Genomic DNA, 22,452 nt, shown 5'->3' with positions numbered 1-22,452 from the left:
GGAGTGTATTCGCCACATCATTATCCGTACCAATTTTTCTCCATGTTCTGTGGATGCCATCTGACCCAAATAGGTTCATTTTTGTCTCATCAGACCAGATAACATCATTCCAGATTTCGTTCTCCTTATTTATATGCTCCTTAGCGAATGCCAATCTAAGCCGTCTGTTTTTTTTTTTTCTACTTACATACGGCCTTTGCCGAGGGATTCTTCCATAGTACCCATGCCGATACAGGATCCGACAGATGATGGAGTCTGATCTTCTTTCCAGTTCGTTCCTCCGTGAGTTGCCTCAATACTGGTGCACTTAATTTGGAATCTGACTTAATCAGCCGAACAAAAAACCGTTCTTCCCTTTCAGTTAAACATTTTCTCTTGGGTTTCCTTGGCGTGTTCTTGATAGTGCCTTTGTATTTAAATGTATCAACCACATATTGCACCGTAGAATGTGATTTATTGACCAGCTGTCCAACCTTTTGTAATGAAAATCCTTTAAGTGCCAGTTTAAGTATAGTGTCCTTAAGCTCCCGACTTAAATCTGCACTCCTACCGATGTTCACCACAGATACACTAAGAAGGAGAGTAACGTACTTGACCAGTCGTATGCGGTCACTGAGACTTTTCCGTGCATCGCAACCAAACGGTGGGCATCATCCTGTCCATGTGTACGAATACAACTGGTACACCCATTTGTCGATGCCGGCACATTCATATCAAATCTTCTCGCCTGTGTGTAAATACTTAAGTATGGTTTTCACCAACAAAATATCATTGACAAACCATGTTTTTACCCGCAAAGTACGTTTTATTTCTATTTTTCAGTCGTTAATGTGAATATACGAGATTTGATAAGAAACTGAAGCCTGTACGAATAACACAGCCACATACTGTATACTTCTATTACCATTCGTCACAGAACATGCTACACAATGCTCCGCCGGGCTCCATTAACTTACTGTGGCGCTGTACAATTCGGTTAGCCGCAACGAACGACGTTTTGTGCGTACTTCCGCTAAGTATTTTTCGTAATGATTAAAGAAATTAAAGCAAATAATTAGCTTAAAAGACAACAGGTTTTGTATAAGTTGCTCATTTTAAATTTATAATTCCTAGCTACAGACGGCTAAAATGGAATGAAAATTTTAATTCTTTTCTCCCCTAATCGCCGCCACTGCCTGCGATACACATTGGAAATCGCTTCGAACAATTTTCCAGTCATACTATGAAACGTAACCTACAGAGCTCAGCTGCGTATGCCTGGGCACAGACAGTGCCGGATTTATAAACCAGAGGGTGCCGAAATTTGGACGGTGCTAAGTTCGTCAAAACGTTGTAATTTATTGTTGCTGTTCTAAGTATTAAGGCATAATACGGTATGTGCCAAAATATACAGTACTCATTTTCGCGCAGAGCGCATGCGCACGCCTGAGCGTCTGCGTGTTGTTACATCGCCGTGATGAATTGTTAGTTGTGTAAATAACGTTGTACTCTGTGTTTGGAAGTGACAATGAGTCTCGCGACGTAGGAAAAAATGTTTATAGTAGAGTATTATTTTCGCTCGTACGGAAACGGTTATCAAGGTGGGCCGAGTTTAAAGTTAGCGGCGGAACAATATCGTGAATACTTCAATAAGCCAGCACCTAGCAACACAGTTATGCTGTCTATGTTTAAAAATTTCGTCGTACGGGTAGTATATTGTGTCAACGCAAGGGAAGGTCTGGTAGGCCAGTAACTGTGTCCAAAAAACGAAAATCATGGACGTGTCCTCAATCAGGTGTTGCAGTCTCCAAAGCGAAGTCTTCGGCGAACAGCCCTGAAATTAAACATCAGCCCTACGTCACTTCGACGATTGTTTTAAAGACATAGGTGGATTTCCGTACCAAATACAGGTGGGGCAACGATTGACGGAGCACGATGGGCACACCAGGGTGGAATATTGTGCACGATTTTTGGCCATGGTGTACGAGGATCCAGATTTCTTTTTCAACGTGTGGTTCTCCGACGAAAGTCACGTTCATTTGGACGGCTTTATCAATCGCCAAATAACTCGCTTTCTTGGTTTCGAGAGGCAAGACACTATAGTCCAGAAACCGCTACATAGTGTGCGTGTGACGATTTGGTGTGCAGTGTCAGGAAACGGTGTGCTAGGTACGTACTTCATAGAGAATGATGATGGTGCACCTCTTACTCTTAACCAGGAACGCTATAGGAACATGGTGATCAGTCCATTTATTCAGGATCTAAGAAGGTTTTGTCGTGCCAGGAACATGCAGATGAATAGACAGTGGTTCCAACAAGACGGGGCGACCTGCCACACCGCTCGACAGACCATGGCTATGCTGCAAGAAACCTTTCCAGGACGAGTAATTTCCCGCGCGGCTGAGTTTCCCTACCCATCACATTCCCCCGATCTCAAACCACCTGATGCTTACGTGTGGGGAATGTTAAAGGAGCAAATTTTCAATTGTCCAGATCCACCCAAAACTATGCCTGCATTACGTCAGAAGATCGTCTCGTTCTTGGGAACTCTGCAGCAACCTGTGTTCCAGAATATGTTGGAAAATCTGCGTGATCGTTATGAACACTGCCTACAGCGCAATGGAGCACATTTTGAACATTTTCACTATCATCTCGATAAGTAAGGTAATGACAATAAGACTAACATAATTTCCAGTACTGTATATTTTGGCACATACTGTATTTTAATGTCAATTTATTAACTTCCGAATTGAAATTAAATAGTTGTTATATTTTATAAATAAATAATAAAATAATTATCCATCACTCTCATATTGTTAAAGTGCCGGCCCCGCGGTGTAGGGGTAGCGTAACTGCCTCTTACCCGGAGGCCGCGGGTTCGGTTGTCCGCCATGTGTGGAAATTTTACCTGTATCTGAGGGCTGGTTTGAGGTCCACTCGACCTACGTGCAGACAACTGAGGAGCTACAGTGAGTTGACGACCCCGGTCTAGAAAGCCAAGAATAACGGCCGAGAGGATCCGTCGTGCTGACCACACGACACCTCATAATCTGCAGGCTTTCGGGCTGAACAGCGGTCGCTTGGTAGGCCAAGGCCCTTTCGGCGCTGTTGCGCCATGGGATTTGGTTTTTTACATCATATTATTAAAAGTTTTCACATATTTTAAAATTATAATTTTGAACACCATTAAAAAGAACAGCTAACCGCATGGATCCAGAATAATTTACAAGTTATTTTAATAATACCGGTAATTTAAAGTTAGAGGAAAGTTCTTAATGGAAGTGTTTAAAATTCGTCCTTTAAATTTAGAAATATGGTGATGTAAAATACTCAGGACAATGTCGTGCAGAAAGCTCGTAGACAAACCCCGTTCTACCCGTTTCTTCACTCTTTCAATATAATACCGGTCTCGTGATACTACAAATTAAGTACCGTATACTTGTGTATAAGCCAACGGCCGTAGCCGTGTTGAAACACCGGATCCCGTGAGATTTCCGAAGTTAAACAACATTGGGCGTGGTCAGGAGTTGGATGGGCTGCCACGCGCTGTTGGTGGGGGGTAAGGGAATGGAGAAGTGGAAAGGAACTGGCCACCCTACCGCACGTAAACTCCGGCTCAGGAACACCTCTGCGGAGGTTCGGACCTGCCTTCGGGCAGAATAACCCTTACCTTACTACTTGTGTATATTTAAAGTCTGTGTTTGTATTTCTACAGAGCGAAAAATTTGCGTCAAATTAAACAGAGCAGTAAAAGACCAATCGGGCAATAGGGCGTTTAATAATGAAACTTAGAATTATTATAATATGTAATTATTTTTATAAAATATAATCAATGGCAATATTTTAAAAAGTATAATACTAATATGTTCACCTCTGTGGTGTAGTGTCACCCCCGGAGGCCCGGGTTCGATTCCCGGCTCTGCCGCGAAATTTGAAAAGTGGTACGAGGGCTGGAATGGGGTTCACTCAGCCTCGGGAGGTCAACTGAGTAGAGGTGGGTTCAATTCCCACCTCAGCCATACTCGGAAGTGGTTTTCTGTGGTTTCCCACTTCTCCTCCAGGCAAATACCGGGATGGTACCTAACTTAAGGCCACGGCCGCTTCCTTCCCTCTTCCTTTCCTGTCCCTTCCAATCTTCCCATCCCTCCACAAGACCCCTGTTCAGCATAGTAGGTGAGGCCGCCTGGGGGAGGTACTGGTCCTCCCTCCCATTTTATCCCCCGCCCCAAAGTCTCGCGTTCCAGGACACTGCCCTTGTGGCGGTAGAGGTGAGATCCCTCGCTGAGTCCGAGCGAAAAACATACCCTGGAGGGTAAACAGATTAAGAAAGAAAGAAGGAAATAATACTAATATTATAGTGTATGTATGTTTGAATAACCCGCGTTTCTTCCATTTAGTACACTAACTTTGTTGTGGAGCTGTCGCGGACAATCACACGCTAATACATCCCTTCATTGCCTTTTCCTTTACAAGAGTTTTTAAGTTCCACCGACCCAGTTACGTCGTTTGGCGACGATGGGAAAGGAAAGAGCTCTAGGACTGTGAACGAAGCGACCGTGGCCTGTATAGCGCCAGCAATTGCTTGGTGTGAAAATGAGAAACCACAGTAAATCATCTTCAGGGCTGCCGACAGTGGGGGTTCGAACGCACCACCTCCCGAATGCAATCTCACGACTACATGACCCAAAGTAAGCCAACTCGATCGTCGTTCTACTGCTATCCTTTAGGCTTCACTTCTTATACAACAGGAGAAGGCACCACAATGGGCTGTGCGTCAAGCATCATAAATCCGTGTCTGAGTACAGAACTGCTAGGCAGAGGGGCGGTTGAGGCGTTGGCCTTCTGACCCCAGCTTGGCAGGTTCGATCCTGGCTCAGTCCGGTGGTATTTGAAGGTGCTCAAATGCGTCAGCTTCGTGCAATGGCATGTAAAAGAACTCCTGCGGGACGAAATTCAGGCATCTCGGCGTCTCCGAAAACAGTAAAAGTACTTAGTGGGATATAAAGCAAATGCCATTATGAGTACAGAACTTGAATTGTACTAACTCAGGTATTTGCTGTGTGTTCGTTCCCTTCTCTTAAGCATGTGAAGAGACGTTCGTATGCAAGTGACTTAAACTTGTACTAGAAATGTCAATAATCCAGCCATGAACAGCATGGTACAAGCGCTGCACCACAGTTCTCAGACAACGCGGCGCACTGCGGCCGTTCCTCCTCTCTCAGTACTTGGAGGGTTTCTGGAATACGGCCAGCACTGTTAATCTCGGTTTGACCGAAGTTCAAGGATTTGAAGTAAGCACGAGAAAAAATAATAGCACTGTCACTATAAACTACGTTCTCGATCAAAAAAAGAATCATACGAGTTATGTAACTTTGAGATGATACTTTCCCCATGCCTGGGTATTGCTTGTAATTTTACAATAACATAAAATATTCGCCAAATATTAGGCGTAAATTGTGATTTTACTGATTCTACTTTGCCTTGAACTTGAAATAAATAAATAAATAAATAAATAAATAAATAAATAAATAAATGTCCGCAATTTGGGCACCAGAATTCACCAAAATTTCGATCTTTAGACTTAAGAATTTAGATAGCGCATGATAATTTTCTCTTCTATCTCAGGGCGCGTACATGAGGATGTGTATTGGAACATTCCCTATGGGCCTTACCTTACCCACTGAAAACGGTCATGCAGGTGGAAACTGCACGTGGGTTCTCCAAGAACTCCTCCACACTACTTTATAAATAATCTATATCCTGATATAACCGTAATCCGTGCATGGGCTCTTCATTGAGATACAAGCAGAATATGGATTAAGTATTCAATTCAGTATTGATCTTAAATTTGGATGTCATATTGAGTATGTAGTTAACCAGTACTATAGGAATTTGTGTTTCATATTTTGAAATTCTTTACATTTCCAACGTACAATGTTATTAATATACACTCAATAAACATTAAGAAATACTGGAAGATTCTCTCTATATAGAACAAAATGGTCCTTTAATAAAAGCATTTACCGAGCTCGAGAGCTGCAGTCGCGTAAGTGCAGCCAGTATCCAGTATTCGGGAGATCGTGGGTTCGAACCCCACTGTCGGCAGCCCTGAAGATGGTTTTCCGTGGTTTCCCATTTTCACACCAGGCAAATGCTGGGGCTGTACCTTAATTAAGGCCACGGCCGCTTCCTACCCCTTTCTGCCTCATCGTCGCCATAAGACCTATCCGTGTCGGTGCGACGTAAAGCAAAAAAAAAAAAAAAAAAGGATATTTGGGAACTACAGCAAGAAATGAATTGCCATTTGTAGCGAGTCAAATGATAAATGAAAATTACATATAGATCTAATGTATATTATTAGGCATAACGTATATTATTTATTTAATGATGAACATAACAGGCTTTCGTCCAGTTACAATGTTCACAATATACAAACAAGGACTTCGTTACTAAACGTTAATTAAATACACACAAATAAACATACGAGCTGAAGAATATGAACTACACAATTTAAATATGAAGATTCCAAACAAGTACAACTTGGTAGTACAATACAAAATATACAGCTACAAAAATAAATTATTATTACGGCGGTGCATAATACAAAGTAATGCATTTAGTTATGAAGTTAATAGAATAATCTAACAAGAGAGAGTACGAAATAAGCATGTCACAGTATGCAAAATAATATTCTGAGAAGAGAATTAGAATGTTTAACTTAGAGGTAATACCAAAAATGGGGATTCAAATAGAAGAAGAGAAATTTAACAGTACAGTGTAGACATAGGGAATCAAACACAACTAGAAGAATGAAATCAGATATGTATACAATACGGAAATAAGCTTAGACAGCACCAGTAAATGGTTTATAGGAATGCATCACATCCCAATTCAAAGCTGATTTGATTCATAGAAAAATTAATATCCACGTTAAATGTATTTAATTTATTATAAAGATTTAGAATTATATTAAGAGGAGAATTCTTATAGGCTTCTATGTGGCATTTCCTAATGTAAAATAAAATCTTGAACCTGCCAGCACTTTGAGGAATGTAAACTGGTATACATCCGAATGACTCTTCGTCATTAAGTTTACTATTCAATATTTTATCGAAAACTAGAAAATATAACTCTGTTGAGAGTAGAGCAGTCAGGTACGTAGATTATAGATACAGCATATAATTAGTTTATCGTCGTAGTTCTGTTAGTCTGCACGTATTTTTTTTTCTTTCGATAGTCAATATTAATATCCACTTCAGTAGTCGGACATAAGGAGGAACTGAGGATAACTACTGTGATGACCTCTGTGGGGCGGGTGTCATACTTCCTTGATAGCACGTCCGAGAAGTTTCATTTCTTACAGTTCTATTTCTAACACACTTTTCAGGCCATTCTTTCTCTGTTCAATTTCTAAATTCAAAATATTAAATTTTGATTAATGATTTTCCGGACTATTATTTATTTGTGACTTTACTTCTTATTTTCATGCTATAGGCCTATTCCGTTTTGTGAACAGCATGTATAGAAAATTAAGATTAAAATAGTCTATACAATATCCTCTCCCGGATTTGTTTTTCCGAAATTATGGGAGATGGGTATTATCTTATCTTAAATCTCCCGTTAACACTATGGTTCTGAGCTTTTCTATAACCTACCAGTGTAAATACATTTAGCCTTCTTTATTTGATTGAATATTAAAGAATACTGCAGTTAAGAACAGTGATGTTAAATTTTATTTACCGAATATCATAGGGATAGACAAAATTATCCATACATAGATTTTATTACCATCCATTGATACCAACATTTTACAACAGAAATTCTTTACATCAACTGAACATGTGTCATTTTGTCGATTCACCGCACGTTTCTTCTCTCTTGTCAAATAGTCCATACCACCAAATACGGTGAGGGTGTCTTTCCTTCTTCACCTAAACCAGGAAGCTCTCGTGGAGGTGATGGCCCCTCCCCGCCATCACCCGTGGCGACCATCCAGAAAGTCGATGCGCTTTGTCGCCCCCGGAATCCTTTCGGACGCGCACCTCATCCCGCATATTTGTTAATATCCCCGAAGTTTCAGTCGTTTCCGACACTCGGGACTGAATCCCCAAACAGAGGAAACCCCTGTTCTGAGGAGCAGTACCTCGTGTCGAATTCGACTGTCACCCCGACGATGTTAACAAGTACAGTGGGGTAGTACCAACTGCGATCGCAGCAGGCTTCCCCGTAGCGATGGCCCCTCCCCGCCATCACCCGTGGCAACCAACCAGAGAGTCAGCACGCTTGATCGCCCCCGGAATCCTTACGGACGCGTGCTGGGTGAACGGGGAATAGCGACATCTTTTCTTATCCTTCTTATATTAACTGAATGCGGACTGCACAGTAAGCGACCTGTTCAACAATAGTATGTTTCTGTCGTGTCTTATTGTTGACTGTGCACCGAATGTGTTGCAACTGTAGAGCAGAATGAAGGCTTCTCCCAATCCTATCATTTCCTACCAGATCATAAAATTATGTTACACTAAGAATTAAGGTCGTAAGAAAAAGAACTGAGTTTCTCTCCTATATTGTATTGGCGGGTTTTTGAATTGGGCGGTGAAGCGTATGCCCTCGCATTCAGTTCTCGACACATATTCCTATCACGATATCAAATACTGTAGTAGTAAAAACTCGTGTCCTCATCCCGAGGTGGCGCAGCTCTTTTCAGGCACACCCCCATTGGAGGTGAGCTGCATGTACCATTTCAACTACATACCAGCCCTCCTGCCAGTCTTAAATTCCTGACAGTACCGGGAATCGAACCCGGGCCCCCGAGGACGGCAGCTAATAACACTAACCGTTACGCTACGGAGGCGGACACTGTAGTAGTGTTTCCACCTCAGTCCTGGAGATGGTGCATCACGCTCAATGATCAGTGATTACTACGTGTCGCATGTATTACAAGCTGACACTTTCTCATATATTAATACGATTTGTGACAATAATGAGATTTATACGTTTCCTTAGAAACAAGTCCGACATGTCAAGTTTTCAAAAACTGAACCGTAATATTATTTCCAGTTATTCAGTGCGCTTCCTTCGTGATATACAGGCCGTATCGAGGCTTTCATCCACCCGAGAATCCACATGCATGTCCCATGAAATCTAAATACTACCTTACATAGCTACATAAAATCTTCCCCTCTCATCTTATATCAGAAGCAATCATAAATAACATGTTCATTTTAACGTAATTTTAATATAATACTAGGAAATGTACCCGTGCTTCGCTACGGGATTCTACATTGTATACGGATATCGAAGGAAATTACTCTACATGAAGAGAATAAGAATTTTTAAATTGCATGTCTCTTGGCGTTATCCGAGAAAAAGCATAGGGAGCTCCGCAGACGTTGTATGCAATGTAAAGTGCGACTTGCGGAGTTGTGATGATAACGACAGGTCCACTTGTCTACCGCAATTCACTATACGTAACGTCAGTCACATTTTGATGGGTAAATTTGTTTATAACCGGGGACACCCTTCCAAGGGGGCACCTATGCCTAATGATAAAGAGAATCAGGTAAAAGAGTTTTGAAAAAATTGCACGCTCCCTTGCCTTCTGCTAGTCAAATCGAGAAGGGAATTATTCATTACAATGGTACACAGGCGTTGCAGGAAGACCCCATTCCTACTGCCATTTAAAGTCGGTGTGGGGAGTACTGATTACAACAGCAGACGCCCTCCTGCTGACAGTCACTATTGATTTGTAAACTGTTAATTACAATGTCAGACTCACCCCATCTAGATCGCTACAAATCGACTTAAATGAATAAATGCAGACCGACGTACGGAATTACATGCATGTTCACCTTCATTTACAGAATAACTGCTGCTAAACGGTGCATCATATCGAAAAACGGATTGTACGAAAAGACGCCTCTGGCCTCATTTAGCGATCTAAATGGTTGGCCCTATGATATTTCCTCGTATCTCATCTATTGAAAGGTAAAATTGTTTTACAAACGTTGCATAGGGTGAAATTTGCATAAGGTTTTCACACAGTGAGTTACTTTTCAGATACTTATGCGACAGCTTCAAACCTAGAATATGGCTCACATATGGCTACTGGGTGGCCCAATATTCGTGTAGAATTTGATAATCCCAACTTGCCTATAAGTGAATCAAATCATCAATTATACGTGTACAAAGTGCAAAATTTACGTAAATCCAGAAATATAGCCAAATTTAACTTATAAGGGACAGAGATACGACAAAAAGTCACCAAAGTTGTAGATCACTCCAAATTGAACGGGGATTGTGCCATCCGTTTTGTGATACGACTTACTGTTTAGCCACCAAATACCCCGAAAGGAAGGTCTGCACCGTCATTAAAATTGCCTCCATATTTCGATATTTTTCGGGGGTATTTTTTTTATACATCCCGTAAATTTTCCGTCGGTTACAGGCAAAGGGCTATAATTTTGCCAAATTTCTATTTTCTAACTCGTCTGAGAGATTGTGCTGCCATCTTGATATGGGGAGGGGGTTAAAAATTAGGACTTTCAGGTAACTTTTAAGCCCAGGAAACCTATAGGTTATCGTTTTGGATAAATATCACAGACTCTGTTCTTATGGAGATTTGAAACTCAAAATGTGTCCCCCTCAATGAATTTTGAAAATTTTAGATTTTTCTAGGGATCCTGAAGTCGTCAACTTGTCTGGTACCAAGCTTCAAGATTCTAAGATGCCTAGAATGGTCTCATTAACTCACGTCTGTTTTCATGTTTATGCCTCAACTGACTACAATTTATTAATATGGATTATATTTCACCAGCTTTCCTAGTGGTTCTAGGGGCGTCTTACTAAACAGTATGCTTTACAGGTAGTAAGTCATACTTGAAAATCATACTGGAACATACACACGTTCATTATCTCGGTCATTTTTGACAATTTACTTTCTCACCCCCTATGCCAAAGTTGGACTTCAAAAATTCGGAATGTTACTATTCATCTCAGCGACCCGGAAAACTATGGATTCGGCAGTATATTCGATGATGATGATAATAATAATAATAATAATAATAATAATAATAATAATAATAATAATAATAATATAATACTTATAATAATAAAATAATAATAGTAATAATAATATACTTATTATAATAATATAATAATTATTATATTATTATTATTATTATTATTATTATTATTATTATTATTATTATTATTATTATATCTCAATGCCCCTCCCCCACCAAAAAGGGGGCTAAACTTGGACTTTTAAAAATCGTGAGTGTTAGTATTCATCTCAGCGACCCCGAAAACTATGGATTCGACACTTTTTCGATTATTTTTATATCTCAATCCCCCTAGCCCCCCACCACAAAGGGGGATGAACTTAGACTTATAAAATATTCGGAGTCTCACTATTCATCTCAGCGACCCCGACAACTATGGATTCAACACTATTTTCGATAATTTTTATATATCACTCTCCCATTGCCCTCCACCACGAAGTGGGCTGAACTTTTTAAAAAAAATCCGGAGTATCACTATTCATCTCAGCGACCCCGAAAAGAATGGATTCGACACTACATTCGATTATTTTTATATTTCAGCCACCTCGCCCCCCGCCCCCCCTCCCTGAGGGTTCCTGGGGTGTCTTACCAACCCGTGGATTTGACACTATTTCTATTACTTTTATATATTACGCCCCCATCGACCCCCACCCCAAAGGGGGCTGAACTTGGACATTAAAAAATTCCGGAGTGCCACTATTCATTTCAACTAGCCCGAAAAGTATAGATTTGACGCTACTTTCGATGATTTTAATATCTCACCCCCTCGTCGCCCCCCCCGGCCTTAAGGGTTCCGGGGCTGTCTTACCCCCACGTGGTTTGTCTCCTGATACTAAAAATCCGGAGTGTACAATTCACCTCGGCGACCCCAAAAATTATGTATTCGACATTATTTTCTTTTAATTTTATATATCACTCCCCCCTCGCCCCTCACCCATTAGGGAGCTGAACTTTGACTTTTAAAAAATCGAGAGTGTCATTGTTCATCTCAGCGACCCCGAAAACTGTGGATTCGACACATTTTTCGATTATTTTTATACATTGACTCCCTGAACCTCACCCCTAAGGGAGCTACGGATGGCATACCTCCACAGTGCTCGTCTCCAGATAGTAAGTCATAAGCGTACAAAGTTTGGTTGAAATTGCTCCTGTGGTTTGGGAGGAGATGTGTCATTTACACACACACATACATCCATTTTTATATATATATAGACTAGCAAATGTACCCGTGCTTCGCTACGATAATCTACATTGTATACGGATATCGAAGTAAATTACTGTACATGAAGTGAATAAGAATTTTTACATTGCATGTCTCTTGACGTTATCCAAGAAACAGCATAGGGAGGTCGCAGACGTTTTCAATGTAAAGTGCGAGTTGCGGAGTTGTGATGATAATGACAGGTCCACTTGTATACCGCAATTCACTATGCGTAACGTCAGTCACATTTTGATGGGTAATTTTTTAATAATGGGGGGCACCCTTGCAAGGGGACACCTATTCCTAATGATAAAGAGAATCAGCTAAAAGAGTTTTGAAAAAATGCACGCTCCCTTGCCGTCTGCTAGCCAAATCGAGAAGGAAATTATTCATTACAATGGCACATAGGCGTTGGAGGAGGACCCCATTCCTACTGCCAGTTAAAGTCGATGTGGGGAGTACTGCTTACAACAGCAGACGTCCTCCAGCTGACAGTCACTATTGATTTGTAAAGTATTAATTACAATGTCAGACACACCCCTTTCTACATCGCTACACATCGACTTCAGTGAATAAACGTAGATCGACATACGGAAGTGTATGCATGTTCACCTTCATTTACAGAATAACTGCTGCTAAACGGCGCACGATATCGAAAAGCGGATTGTACGGTAAGACGTCTCTGGCCTCATTTAGCGATCTAAATCGCTGGCCCTATGATATTTCCTCGTATCACATCTATTTAAAGGTAGGATTGTTTTACAAACGTTGAATAGGTTGAAATTTGTGTAAGATTTTCACACAGTGAATTACTTTTCACATACTTATGCGACAGCTTCAAACATAGATTTTTTTTTTCTAGGGGCTTTACGTCGCGCCGACACAGATAGGTCTTATGGCGACGATGGGATAGGAAAGGCCTAGGAGTTGGAAGGAAGCGGCCGTGGCCTTAATTAAGGTACAGCCCCAGCATTTGCCTGGTGTGAAAATGGGAAACCACGGAAAACCATTTTCAGGGCTGCCGATAGTGGGATTCGAACCTACTATCTCCCGGATGCAAGCTCACAGCCGCGCGCCTCTACACGTACGGCCAACTCGCCCGGTAACATAGAATTTGGCTCACATATATGGCTACTGGGTGGGCCAATATTCGTGTAGAATTTGATGATCCCTTCTTTCCTATAAGTGAACCAAACCATCAATTATACGTGTACAAAGTGGAAAATTTAGGTAAATCCAGAAATACAGCCAAATTTAACGTACAAAAAAAGCTATAATTTTGCCAAATTTCAATTTTCTAACTCGTCTGGAAGATTGTGCCGCCATCTTCTTATGGAGGAGGGGGTTAAAATTAAGACTTTCAGGAAACCTTTAAGCCCATGAAACCTATAAGTTATCGTTCTGGATAAATATCGCCGAGTGTGTTCTTATACAGATTTGAAACTCCCAGCGTGTCCCCTCAGAGAATTTTGAGAATTTTAGATTTTTCTAGGGATCCTGAAGTCATCAGCTTGTCTGGTACCAAGTTTTTAAGTTTCTAAGTTTCCTAGAATGGTCTCATTAATTCACGTCTGTTTTCATTTTTAAGCCTTAGTTTATTTATATATAGTACAATATAAAGAGATCGCTCCAAACTGACTTTCATTCATTAATATGGAACATATTTCACCCGCTTCCCTAGTGGTTCTAGGGGCATCTTACTCCCAAAGTATGTTTTCCAGGTAGTAAGTCATACTTGAAAGTCATACTGAAACATACACACGTCCACTATCTCGGTCATTTTTGACAATTTATTTTCTCACCTTCTCACCCCATATGCCGAAGGGGGATGAATTTGACTTAAAAATCCGGAATGTTACTATTCATTTCAGCGACCCGGCAGTATATTCGATTATTTTTATATCTTACTCCATCCTCACCCACCCTAAAGGGGAGTGTTAGTATTCGTCTCAGCGACACCGATAACTATGGATTCGACACTATTTTCGATTATTTTTATGTCTCAATCCCCCTCGCCCCCCACCACAAAGGGGGATGAACTTGGACTTATAAAATATCCGGAGGCTCACTAATCATCTCAGCGACCCCGACAACTCTGGATTCGACACTATTTTCGATTATTTTTATGTATCACTCTCCCATCGCTCCCCACCACGAAGAGGGCTGGACTTTGAAAAATTCCGGAGTGTCACTATTCATCTCAGCTACCCCAAAACATATAGATTTGACGCTACTTTCGATGATTTTTATATCTCAGCCCCCTCGCCCCCTGCCCCTAAGGGTTCCTGGGGTATCCTACCCCCACGTGGTTTGTCTCCTGCTACTAATAATTCGAAATGTACAATTCCCCCCGGCGACCCCGAAAACTATGTGTTCAACACTATTTTCAATTAATTTTATATATCACAACCCCTCGCCCCCCAACCCAAAGGGGATGAACTTGGACTTATAAAATATCCGGAGTATCACTAATCATCTCAGCGACCCCGACAACTCTGGATTCGACACTATTTTCTATTATTTGTATATATCACTCTCCCATCGCCCCCACCACGAAGGGGGCTGAACTCGGACTTTAAAAAATTCCGGACTGTCACTTTTCATCTCAACGACCCCGAAAAGTATGGATTCGATACTACTTTCGATGATTTTTATATCTCAGCCCCCTCGCCAACCCTCCCCCCCCCCCTCTTAAGGGTTCCTAGGGTGTATTACCCCCACATGGTTTGCCTCCTGATACTAAAAATCTGGAGTTTCACTATTCATCTCAGTGACCCCAAAAACTATGTATTCGATACTATTTTCTATTATTTCTATATATCACTCTCCCATCGCCCCCCACCAAGAAGGGGGCTGAACTTGGACTTTAAAAAATTCGGAAGTGTCACTATTCATCTCAGCGACCCCGAAAAGTATGAATTCGACATTACTTTCGATGATTTTATATCTCAGCCCCGTCACCCCTCTGACCCTACGGGTTCCTGGGGTGTATTACCCCCACGTGTTTTGTCTCCTGATACTAAAAATCTGTTGTGTCACTATTCATCTCAGCGACGCCGAAAACTATGGATTCGACACTGTTTTATATTATTTTTATATATTACCCCCATCGCCCCCACCCCGAAGGGGCTGAACTTGGACATCCAAAATTCCGGAGTGTCACTATTCATTTCAGCGAGCCCGACAAGTATGGATTCGACACTACTTTCGATGATTTTAATATCTCACCCCCTCGCCCCCGGCTCCTAAGGGTTCCTGGGCTGTCTTACCCCTACATGGTTTGTCTCCTGATACTAAAAAGCCGGAGTGTACAATTCACCTCGGCGACTCCGAAAAGTATGTATTCGACACTATTTTCTTTTAATTTTATATATCAATCCCCCTCGCCCCCACCCCAAAGGGGGATGAACTTGGACTTCCGGAGTGTCACTATCCATCTCAGCGACCCAGAAAAATATGGATTCGTCACTATTTTCGTTAATTTGTATATCTGACCCCCTCGCCCCCCCGCCCCTAATGGTTCCTGTGCTGTCTTACCCCCACGTGGTTTATCTCCTGACATTAAAAATCCGGAGTGTACAATTCATTCCGGCGACCCCGAAAACTATGTATTCGACACTATTCCCCTTTAATTTTATATATCTCTCCCTCCTCGTCCCCCACCCCAAAAGGGGGCTCAATTTGGACTTTAAAAAAATCCAGAGTGTCACTATTCATCTCAGCGACACCGAAAAGTATGGATTTGACACTATTTTCGTTAATTTGTATATCTGACCCCACTCCCCACCCGTAAGGGTTCCTGGGCTGTCTTACCCCCACGACGTTTGTCTCCTGATACTAAAAAGCCGGAGTGTACAATTCAACCTCGGAGACCCCGAAAACTATGTACTCGACACTATTTTCGTTTAATTTTATATATATCATTCCCCCGTCGCCCCGTATCCAAAACGGAGCTGAACTTTGACTTTTAAAAAATCGGGAGTGTCACTGTTCATCTCAGTGACCCCGAAAACTGTAGATTTGACCACTTTTTAATTATTTTTATACCTTGCCCCCATGACTCCCCACTCCTAAGGGAGCTACGGAGGGCTTACCCCCACAGTGCTCATCTCCTGATAGTAAGTCATAAGTGTACCAAGTTTGGTTGAAATTGCTCCAGTGGTTTAGGAGGAGATGTGTCATTTACACACATACATACATCCATTTATATATATAGTAAGATACCTTGTCCCCCATGATCCCCCACTCCTAAGGGAGCTACGGATGGCTTACCCCCACAGTGCTCATCTCCTGATAGTAAGTCATAAGTGTACCAAGTTTGGTTGAAATTGCTCCAGTGGTTTAGGAGGAGATGTGTCATTTACCGTCATACATACATTTATATATAGTAAGATACCTTGCCCACCATGACCCCCCACTCCTAAGGGAGCTACGGATGGCTTACCCCCATAGTAAGTCATAAGTGTACCAAGTTTGGTTGAAATTGCTCCAGTGGTTTAGGAGGAGATGTGTCATTTACACACATACATACATTTATATATAGTAAGATAACATCATACAGTTTTTGTTCCAAAGTTTTAATACCAAAGTGTGATAACTTTGCGGAGTAGGACTAAAATCTCGGGTACACTGTGTCCAGTACATATACTTGAAGAATGCTTTTGTACTCTATCAGTTTATTTGATGTTCTTACTTCAGATAACAGAATCATATTCTACTTCCGATCTTGCTAATGAGTTGTATAATACGAATAACGTTGTACGTTTAGATTTAAGGAATTTAAAGAATTAAAATATTTAAAGAATTTAAAGAATTTTGAAACATGAAACCCAAATTCTTATAGGCCTGATTAACTACGTACTCAATATGACCTCCAAATTTAAGATCAATATTGAATTGAATACTTAAGTCCGTCTTTTGCTTGACATCACTCAAGATCCACTGATTGGCTGATGACCTTCGATGTTAGGTCCCTTTACACAACAAGCAAGCAAACAACAAGACCCACTGATGTGATAAGCATACCCAATGTGCTGGCGACATCTTGTAAAAGACATTTCAACACATTTATTTACATTGAATGATAGGCTAATTTATTTTTTAGTCTACAATGATATAGCATTTATTCTTTTTTAAAGTCTTACATCAGTGGTTTTAAGTGAAGAAAATGCACTCAAAATAAATGGACCATTGTCCGACCCGCGTGCTATCTCTCACGCACCCATACACTTGTCGCTCTTCAACTGAGCAAGAGCTTTTATCAGCCATGGTAACACAGCAACTGAACAGACAATCTCTCAACTCGAAAGGCAACACTAGTCAATTGCCAACAAAGTGTAGCACAATTCTACTGTAATTTAGGATTTTAGATGTTTCTTATGTGACTTTTTTAATCTGCAGCCAATGCTGTCAGAAAGAAACATATCCATTATACGACCCGTTAAGTTTTTGCCGGGACAACAGAACCGGCACTAAAAGAAGGGACACGTTAAAGACGGGACGTATAGGCACCTTAAATTAAAATTGTAAGTCAGGATTTATAGTACGGTATATTTTAGTAGTAATAGTCGATGGATGCAGAGTAGGCTCCGGCCTGCAAGTGGCCACAGCTGGTCCGTGGTCCGACAGCTCTGCACTACGATCGACTAACTGAGCAGGGGAGGGGTGACTACGGCTCTACCATGGCTCTACGCCTCTGCATTCGGGAAACGGAAAGGAGGTGGTCCCTACCACTGGCTGTCCTGAGAATTGTTTTCCATGATTTTCCATTCTCTTGCACTAGGGCACGGCCACTGCCTCACCCACCTTACTTTCTTCACACATCACATCACCGCTACAAATTTCCCTGGCCGGAGAGACGGCGTTAACGTCTACGAGGCCCGTCGTGCCCCGTCTGGGTACGGATTGAACCACCCACCCTAGTAGTAAAAGTCAGCCGGGGTAATGGTAATAACTTCCCTCTGTGGGTGGAGACGGTAGGATACATCCACGGTACCTCTGACTGTCATAAGAGGTGACTAAAAGAGGCCCCAGGGGATCTTAACTTGGGAGCATGGTTTGGCGATCAAGGGGCCCTTACTGAGTCCTGGCATTGTTTCCACTAACTTGTGCCAGGCTCCCCTCTTTCATCTAACCTCCCCGACCTCCGTTGGTCAACTCTTGTTCTTTTCCGAACCTTGTAGGTATTAGAGCACTCGAAGCCTAGGGTGTCTTTCATGTTCACGCCCTTCGTGACCCTTGTCTTTCTTTGATCGATACCTTCATTTTTCGAAATGTTGGATCCCTTCCATTTTGCCCCCTGGTTAGTGTTAATAGAGGATGGTTGCCTAGTTGTACTTCCTTTTAAAACAATGGTCACCACCATCACCTCTTCTTCTTCTTCTTCTTTTCCTGCCGCTTTTCCCACACCTGTGGGGTCGCGGGTGCGAACTGTGTCGCACATGTGGATTTGGCCCTGTTTTACGGCCGGATGCCCTTCCTGATGCCAACCCTCTATGGAGGGATGTAAGCACTATTGCGTGTTTCTGTGGTGGTTGGTAGTGTAGTATGTTGTCTGAAGATGATGAGGAGAGTGTTGGGACGGACATATACACCCAGTCCCCGAGCCAGAAGAATTAATCAGAAGCGATTAAAATCCCCGACCCGGCCGGGAATCGAACCCGGGACCCTCTGAACCGAAGGCCAGTACGCTGACCATTCAGCCAACGAGTCGGACGGTCACCACCATCACCACCTTGGTAATAACACATCGGCGGATGCAGAGTCGGCTTCGGCCGTGGCTCTACAGCTCTGCATTCGGGAGACGGAGAGGAGCTGCTCCCCACCGTTTGCTGTCCTGAGAATGTTTCCGCGTGGTTTCCCACTCTACTACACTAAGGTGAATGCCGAGACAGTTCTTATTCCAGGCCACGGTCGCACCCACCTTACCTTCTGAAAATACATACAAAAAGGTGCAAAAAAAGTTGTTGATGAAATCACTTTATTGATGTTTAAACCAGATACATGAACTTTCTTTGTCCTATTTACTGGATTCTAATAATTAATACAATCGCTATACTGGATTACACACAATATTTCAATGTTTTTGACAGTAAGTCGCTGCCACTTCGAGTTTAATCAAAGTTGCAAACTTTTTCACATCTGGAAATTATTAATTATTAATTCAAATTTGCCTTCGGCAATTCCATAAATGTTGTCCCTAACACTAATCAGATAAAAAAATAGAAGGGAAAAGGTGGAAAAATATAGTAATCTCACAAAAAGGTGCAAAAGGTGCAACAAATTGTGTTTATTTCGCTTTATTTCATGTCCCCAAATACATACATTGATCTATCTGTATGAAAATAGCTATATTTTTGGAAAGGAGCTTCATCTTGAAATCCTGTTACTAATAATAACGTGTGCCTCGTAATCCATTCCAGATTTAACCGAAGTTATTATGTGTAAGAAATCATTTAATCAGTTTCGTGCTACTTAGATCATTTCTTCTATTCTCCCTCTTTTATATGTACTCTCATTTCATTGCCTGTTGAAAAGTATATGGTTCTATTCTCAATACCCCAATCACTCCTCTTTCAACTTCCTGCTCCTGTCATAAAATAATGAAAAGCTCCCTTATTTTATACCGTCAATTATATTCTCTTTCTTTTCTCTAGGAATCACCTTGTACGAGCTACAGACTCCCCTGGTCCTACTGGCGACTCGCGAATTTCAAAGTGGAGATATCAAACCTATACAGTTACTGGAGCGATTACGAGAAGCTGAAACTTTCTTACGCGATGCAATCAGCCATCTCCTTTACGAACCTGCTCGTTCTCCAGAGGGCCAACTCGCTCGAGTAGCACTCAATGAGCTCCGCGCTCTTCGGCAGAATATCCAGACAGTTCATCAAAGTATTACCAAATGAGGGCTCAAAGTTGATCACCGTCCGAGCGCTGCAACAGAACATCCATGCAGTGTACCAGAGTGCCAGCATGAATTTACTCTGGTATTTCCAAGGGACGGCTGAGGTAGAACATTTGAACGGTTTACCAGGGATTATCACAATCTTACTGTAGTCTGAAGAACTGAGATGGTGTTATTAGAACGTTACTGAAGTCTGAAGGACTGATAAGGTGTCATCTGAGGCTCATGAGTCGACCGCTGCAGCAGAGAAGCTATTGAGTGAACCAGAGCATCAGCAAGAATATATAGTGGTATCACCAACTGAGAAATGCGGCAGAACTTTTTGACAATGTACCGGACTATTAACAACACTGACTGAGAGCTGTGTAGAACATCTAAACATTATACCATAGTGTCAGTAAGAGATTACTGTAGTATACCACCGAGGAAGGAAATCTAGAGAGCATCAGAATGTCAGCAAAAGCTTATTGTCTTACCACCAACTGAGATCATCTACGACCGTACTTGAATACCAGAGAGAGTTCGTGTCTTTGTCATTGAATCGAGCGCTGTGGCGGTGTATCCTAACAATGTATTAAAGAGTCAGTAAGAGTTTGCTGTTTTACCACCAGTCAAGAGCTACGTCAGATGATCTAGACAGTTGCCAGAATGTCAGAATGAGCTCTCCGTGGTATCACCAACCAAGAGGACGAAAATCTAAACAACATATCAGAGTGTCTGTGACAGCTTGCTGTTTGATCATCAAGTGAGAACTGTGGCAATATATCCAGGCAGTGTCTCAGAATGTTCGCAAGAATTTGCTCTTGAACCACCAACCAAGAACTGTGAAAAAAGATCCATGAATTTATCAGAGAGTCAGCAAAAGCTGCTTGTTCTTCTAACAACCGAGATCTACGGCAAATTATTTATCAAGTGAACCAGAGGATCAAAGGTATCGTAGATTAAGATTAGCGATGGCCATCCAGATAGTGCACCATATCAACAAAAGTTTACAGTTGCACCACCAACTCAGAGTTGTGACAAGACACGTAGACAGTGTAGCACAACTCCAACAGGGCTTTACTGTGGTTTCATAAACTGAGAGTTTCATAAGAACATCGAAACTATGTGCCAGATTGTCGACAGGAATTCACTGCGATTTCATAGATCGGGTGTTGTGGCAAAACATCTATAACATCTAAGCTGGGCATCAGGGTGTCAACAGCACTTAGATCGCTGTTCTACAAACGACGGAATAGTGCAGTAGAACATTCAGGCAATGCAACAGTGTGTTCGCAGAAGCTCCCTGTTCTGTCATCGGCTGATGGTCGGGGAGTAACATCCGCATATCGTGCCAGTGTCTGAAGGAAATTGCTGTACTGTCAGCGATCAAGAGTTGCAGCAGAACATTCAAGGCGTGTACCAGAGTGTTGGCAAGAGACCTCTGAGGTGTAACGGACTGAGAGCCGCGTGATAGTATTCATACAGTGTACACATTCAGACTGTGCACTTGCCCATTCCACTTCTCCTGCGCACTACTTGAGCGTAAAGCATTTGCCACGATACGAGACGCTGGCGTTTAAATTTCCGATTGAACACTTTAGGCACTGGGTTCACCATTGACCTTCTGCTGTTATCAATAAATTATTGTAGTCTAAAACAAATCGTACTACTATATTCAGGAAATAAATATTTCAATTGTATAATTTTTTATAAACCCTAAGTTGTTTTATAATATAAAACAAATAAATTGAAATCTGAGAATTGTGCAATTAAATTTTAGTAAGCGAGAATTCTTTTGATTTCCTGGCCAGAAAATTATGTGAAAAAGATGTAGGAAATTTCACTAACTTAGGCCGTTCTCATGCACCAGCACATGAAACAGTATTTTCAATTTCCATTATTAATCTTGAGTTGGTTTATTTTTCAATATACTGGTATATTGAACAATGATGATCATGATTGTTTAACATGGCTTATACAACGACGTCATCAGTCCCTGACTTCTGCTATTAAAACGATATTGAATTAAGGAGTTCTGATAGCTTTGAGGTGAGCTGACAGGAGGATCCTGCGAATATAAGATTCGTACAATAGTAGTTTAAAATCCGTAAGCTTAAAAACATTTAGGGCCTAACAATATGAAGTAAGGAAGTGCCTTCTAGCAGTTACAGGCACGTCTGTGACCGATAACCTGTTGTAGTGCACGTCTACGTTTTGAGGCAGACACGTATTTAGCACCGTCCCCGCACTGCGCATCACTCATTTCCTACCCCAGCATTGCCACAGCCAAGTACACAGCCAGCTGCCGGGATCTATACCAGA

At 41.7% G+C, this 22,452-nt stretch overlaps 1 protein-coding gene across 1 annotated transcript in view; it reads left to right on the top strand.

Moving 5' to 3' along the window:
* The window catches only part of LOC136857590 (uncharacterized), a 251,892-nt gene extending 229,982 nt beyond the window's left edge, over nucleotides 1–21,910 (top strand). Inside the window, exon 13 of the mRNA XM_067136372.2 lies at nucleotides 19,899–21,910. Coding sequence (XP_066992473.2) covers nucleotides 19,899–20,149 — 251 coding nt within the window. The 3' untranslated portion in view covers nucleotides 20,150–21,910. The remainder of the gene's footprint in view (nucleotides 1–19,898) is intronic.
* The last annotated feature ends 542 nt before the right edge of the window (nucleotides 21,911–22,452 follow it).

Source organism: Anabrus simplex, chromosome 1, assembly GCF_040414725.1.
Source record: "Anabrus simplex isolate iqAnaSimp1 chromosome 1, ASM4041472v1, whole genome shotgun sequence".
In the NCBI taxonomy this organism is placed as follows: Eukaryota; Metazoa; Arthropoda; class Insecta; order Orthoptera; family Tettigoniidae; genus Anabrus; species Anabrus simplex.
The sequence above is the reverse complement of the archived record's forward strand: the minus strand, read 5'-3'. Positions and strand labels throughout refer to the sequence as shown.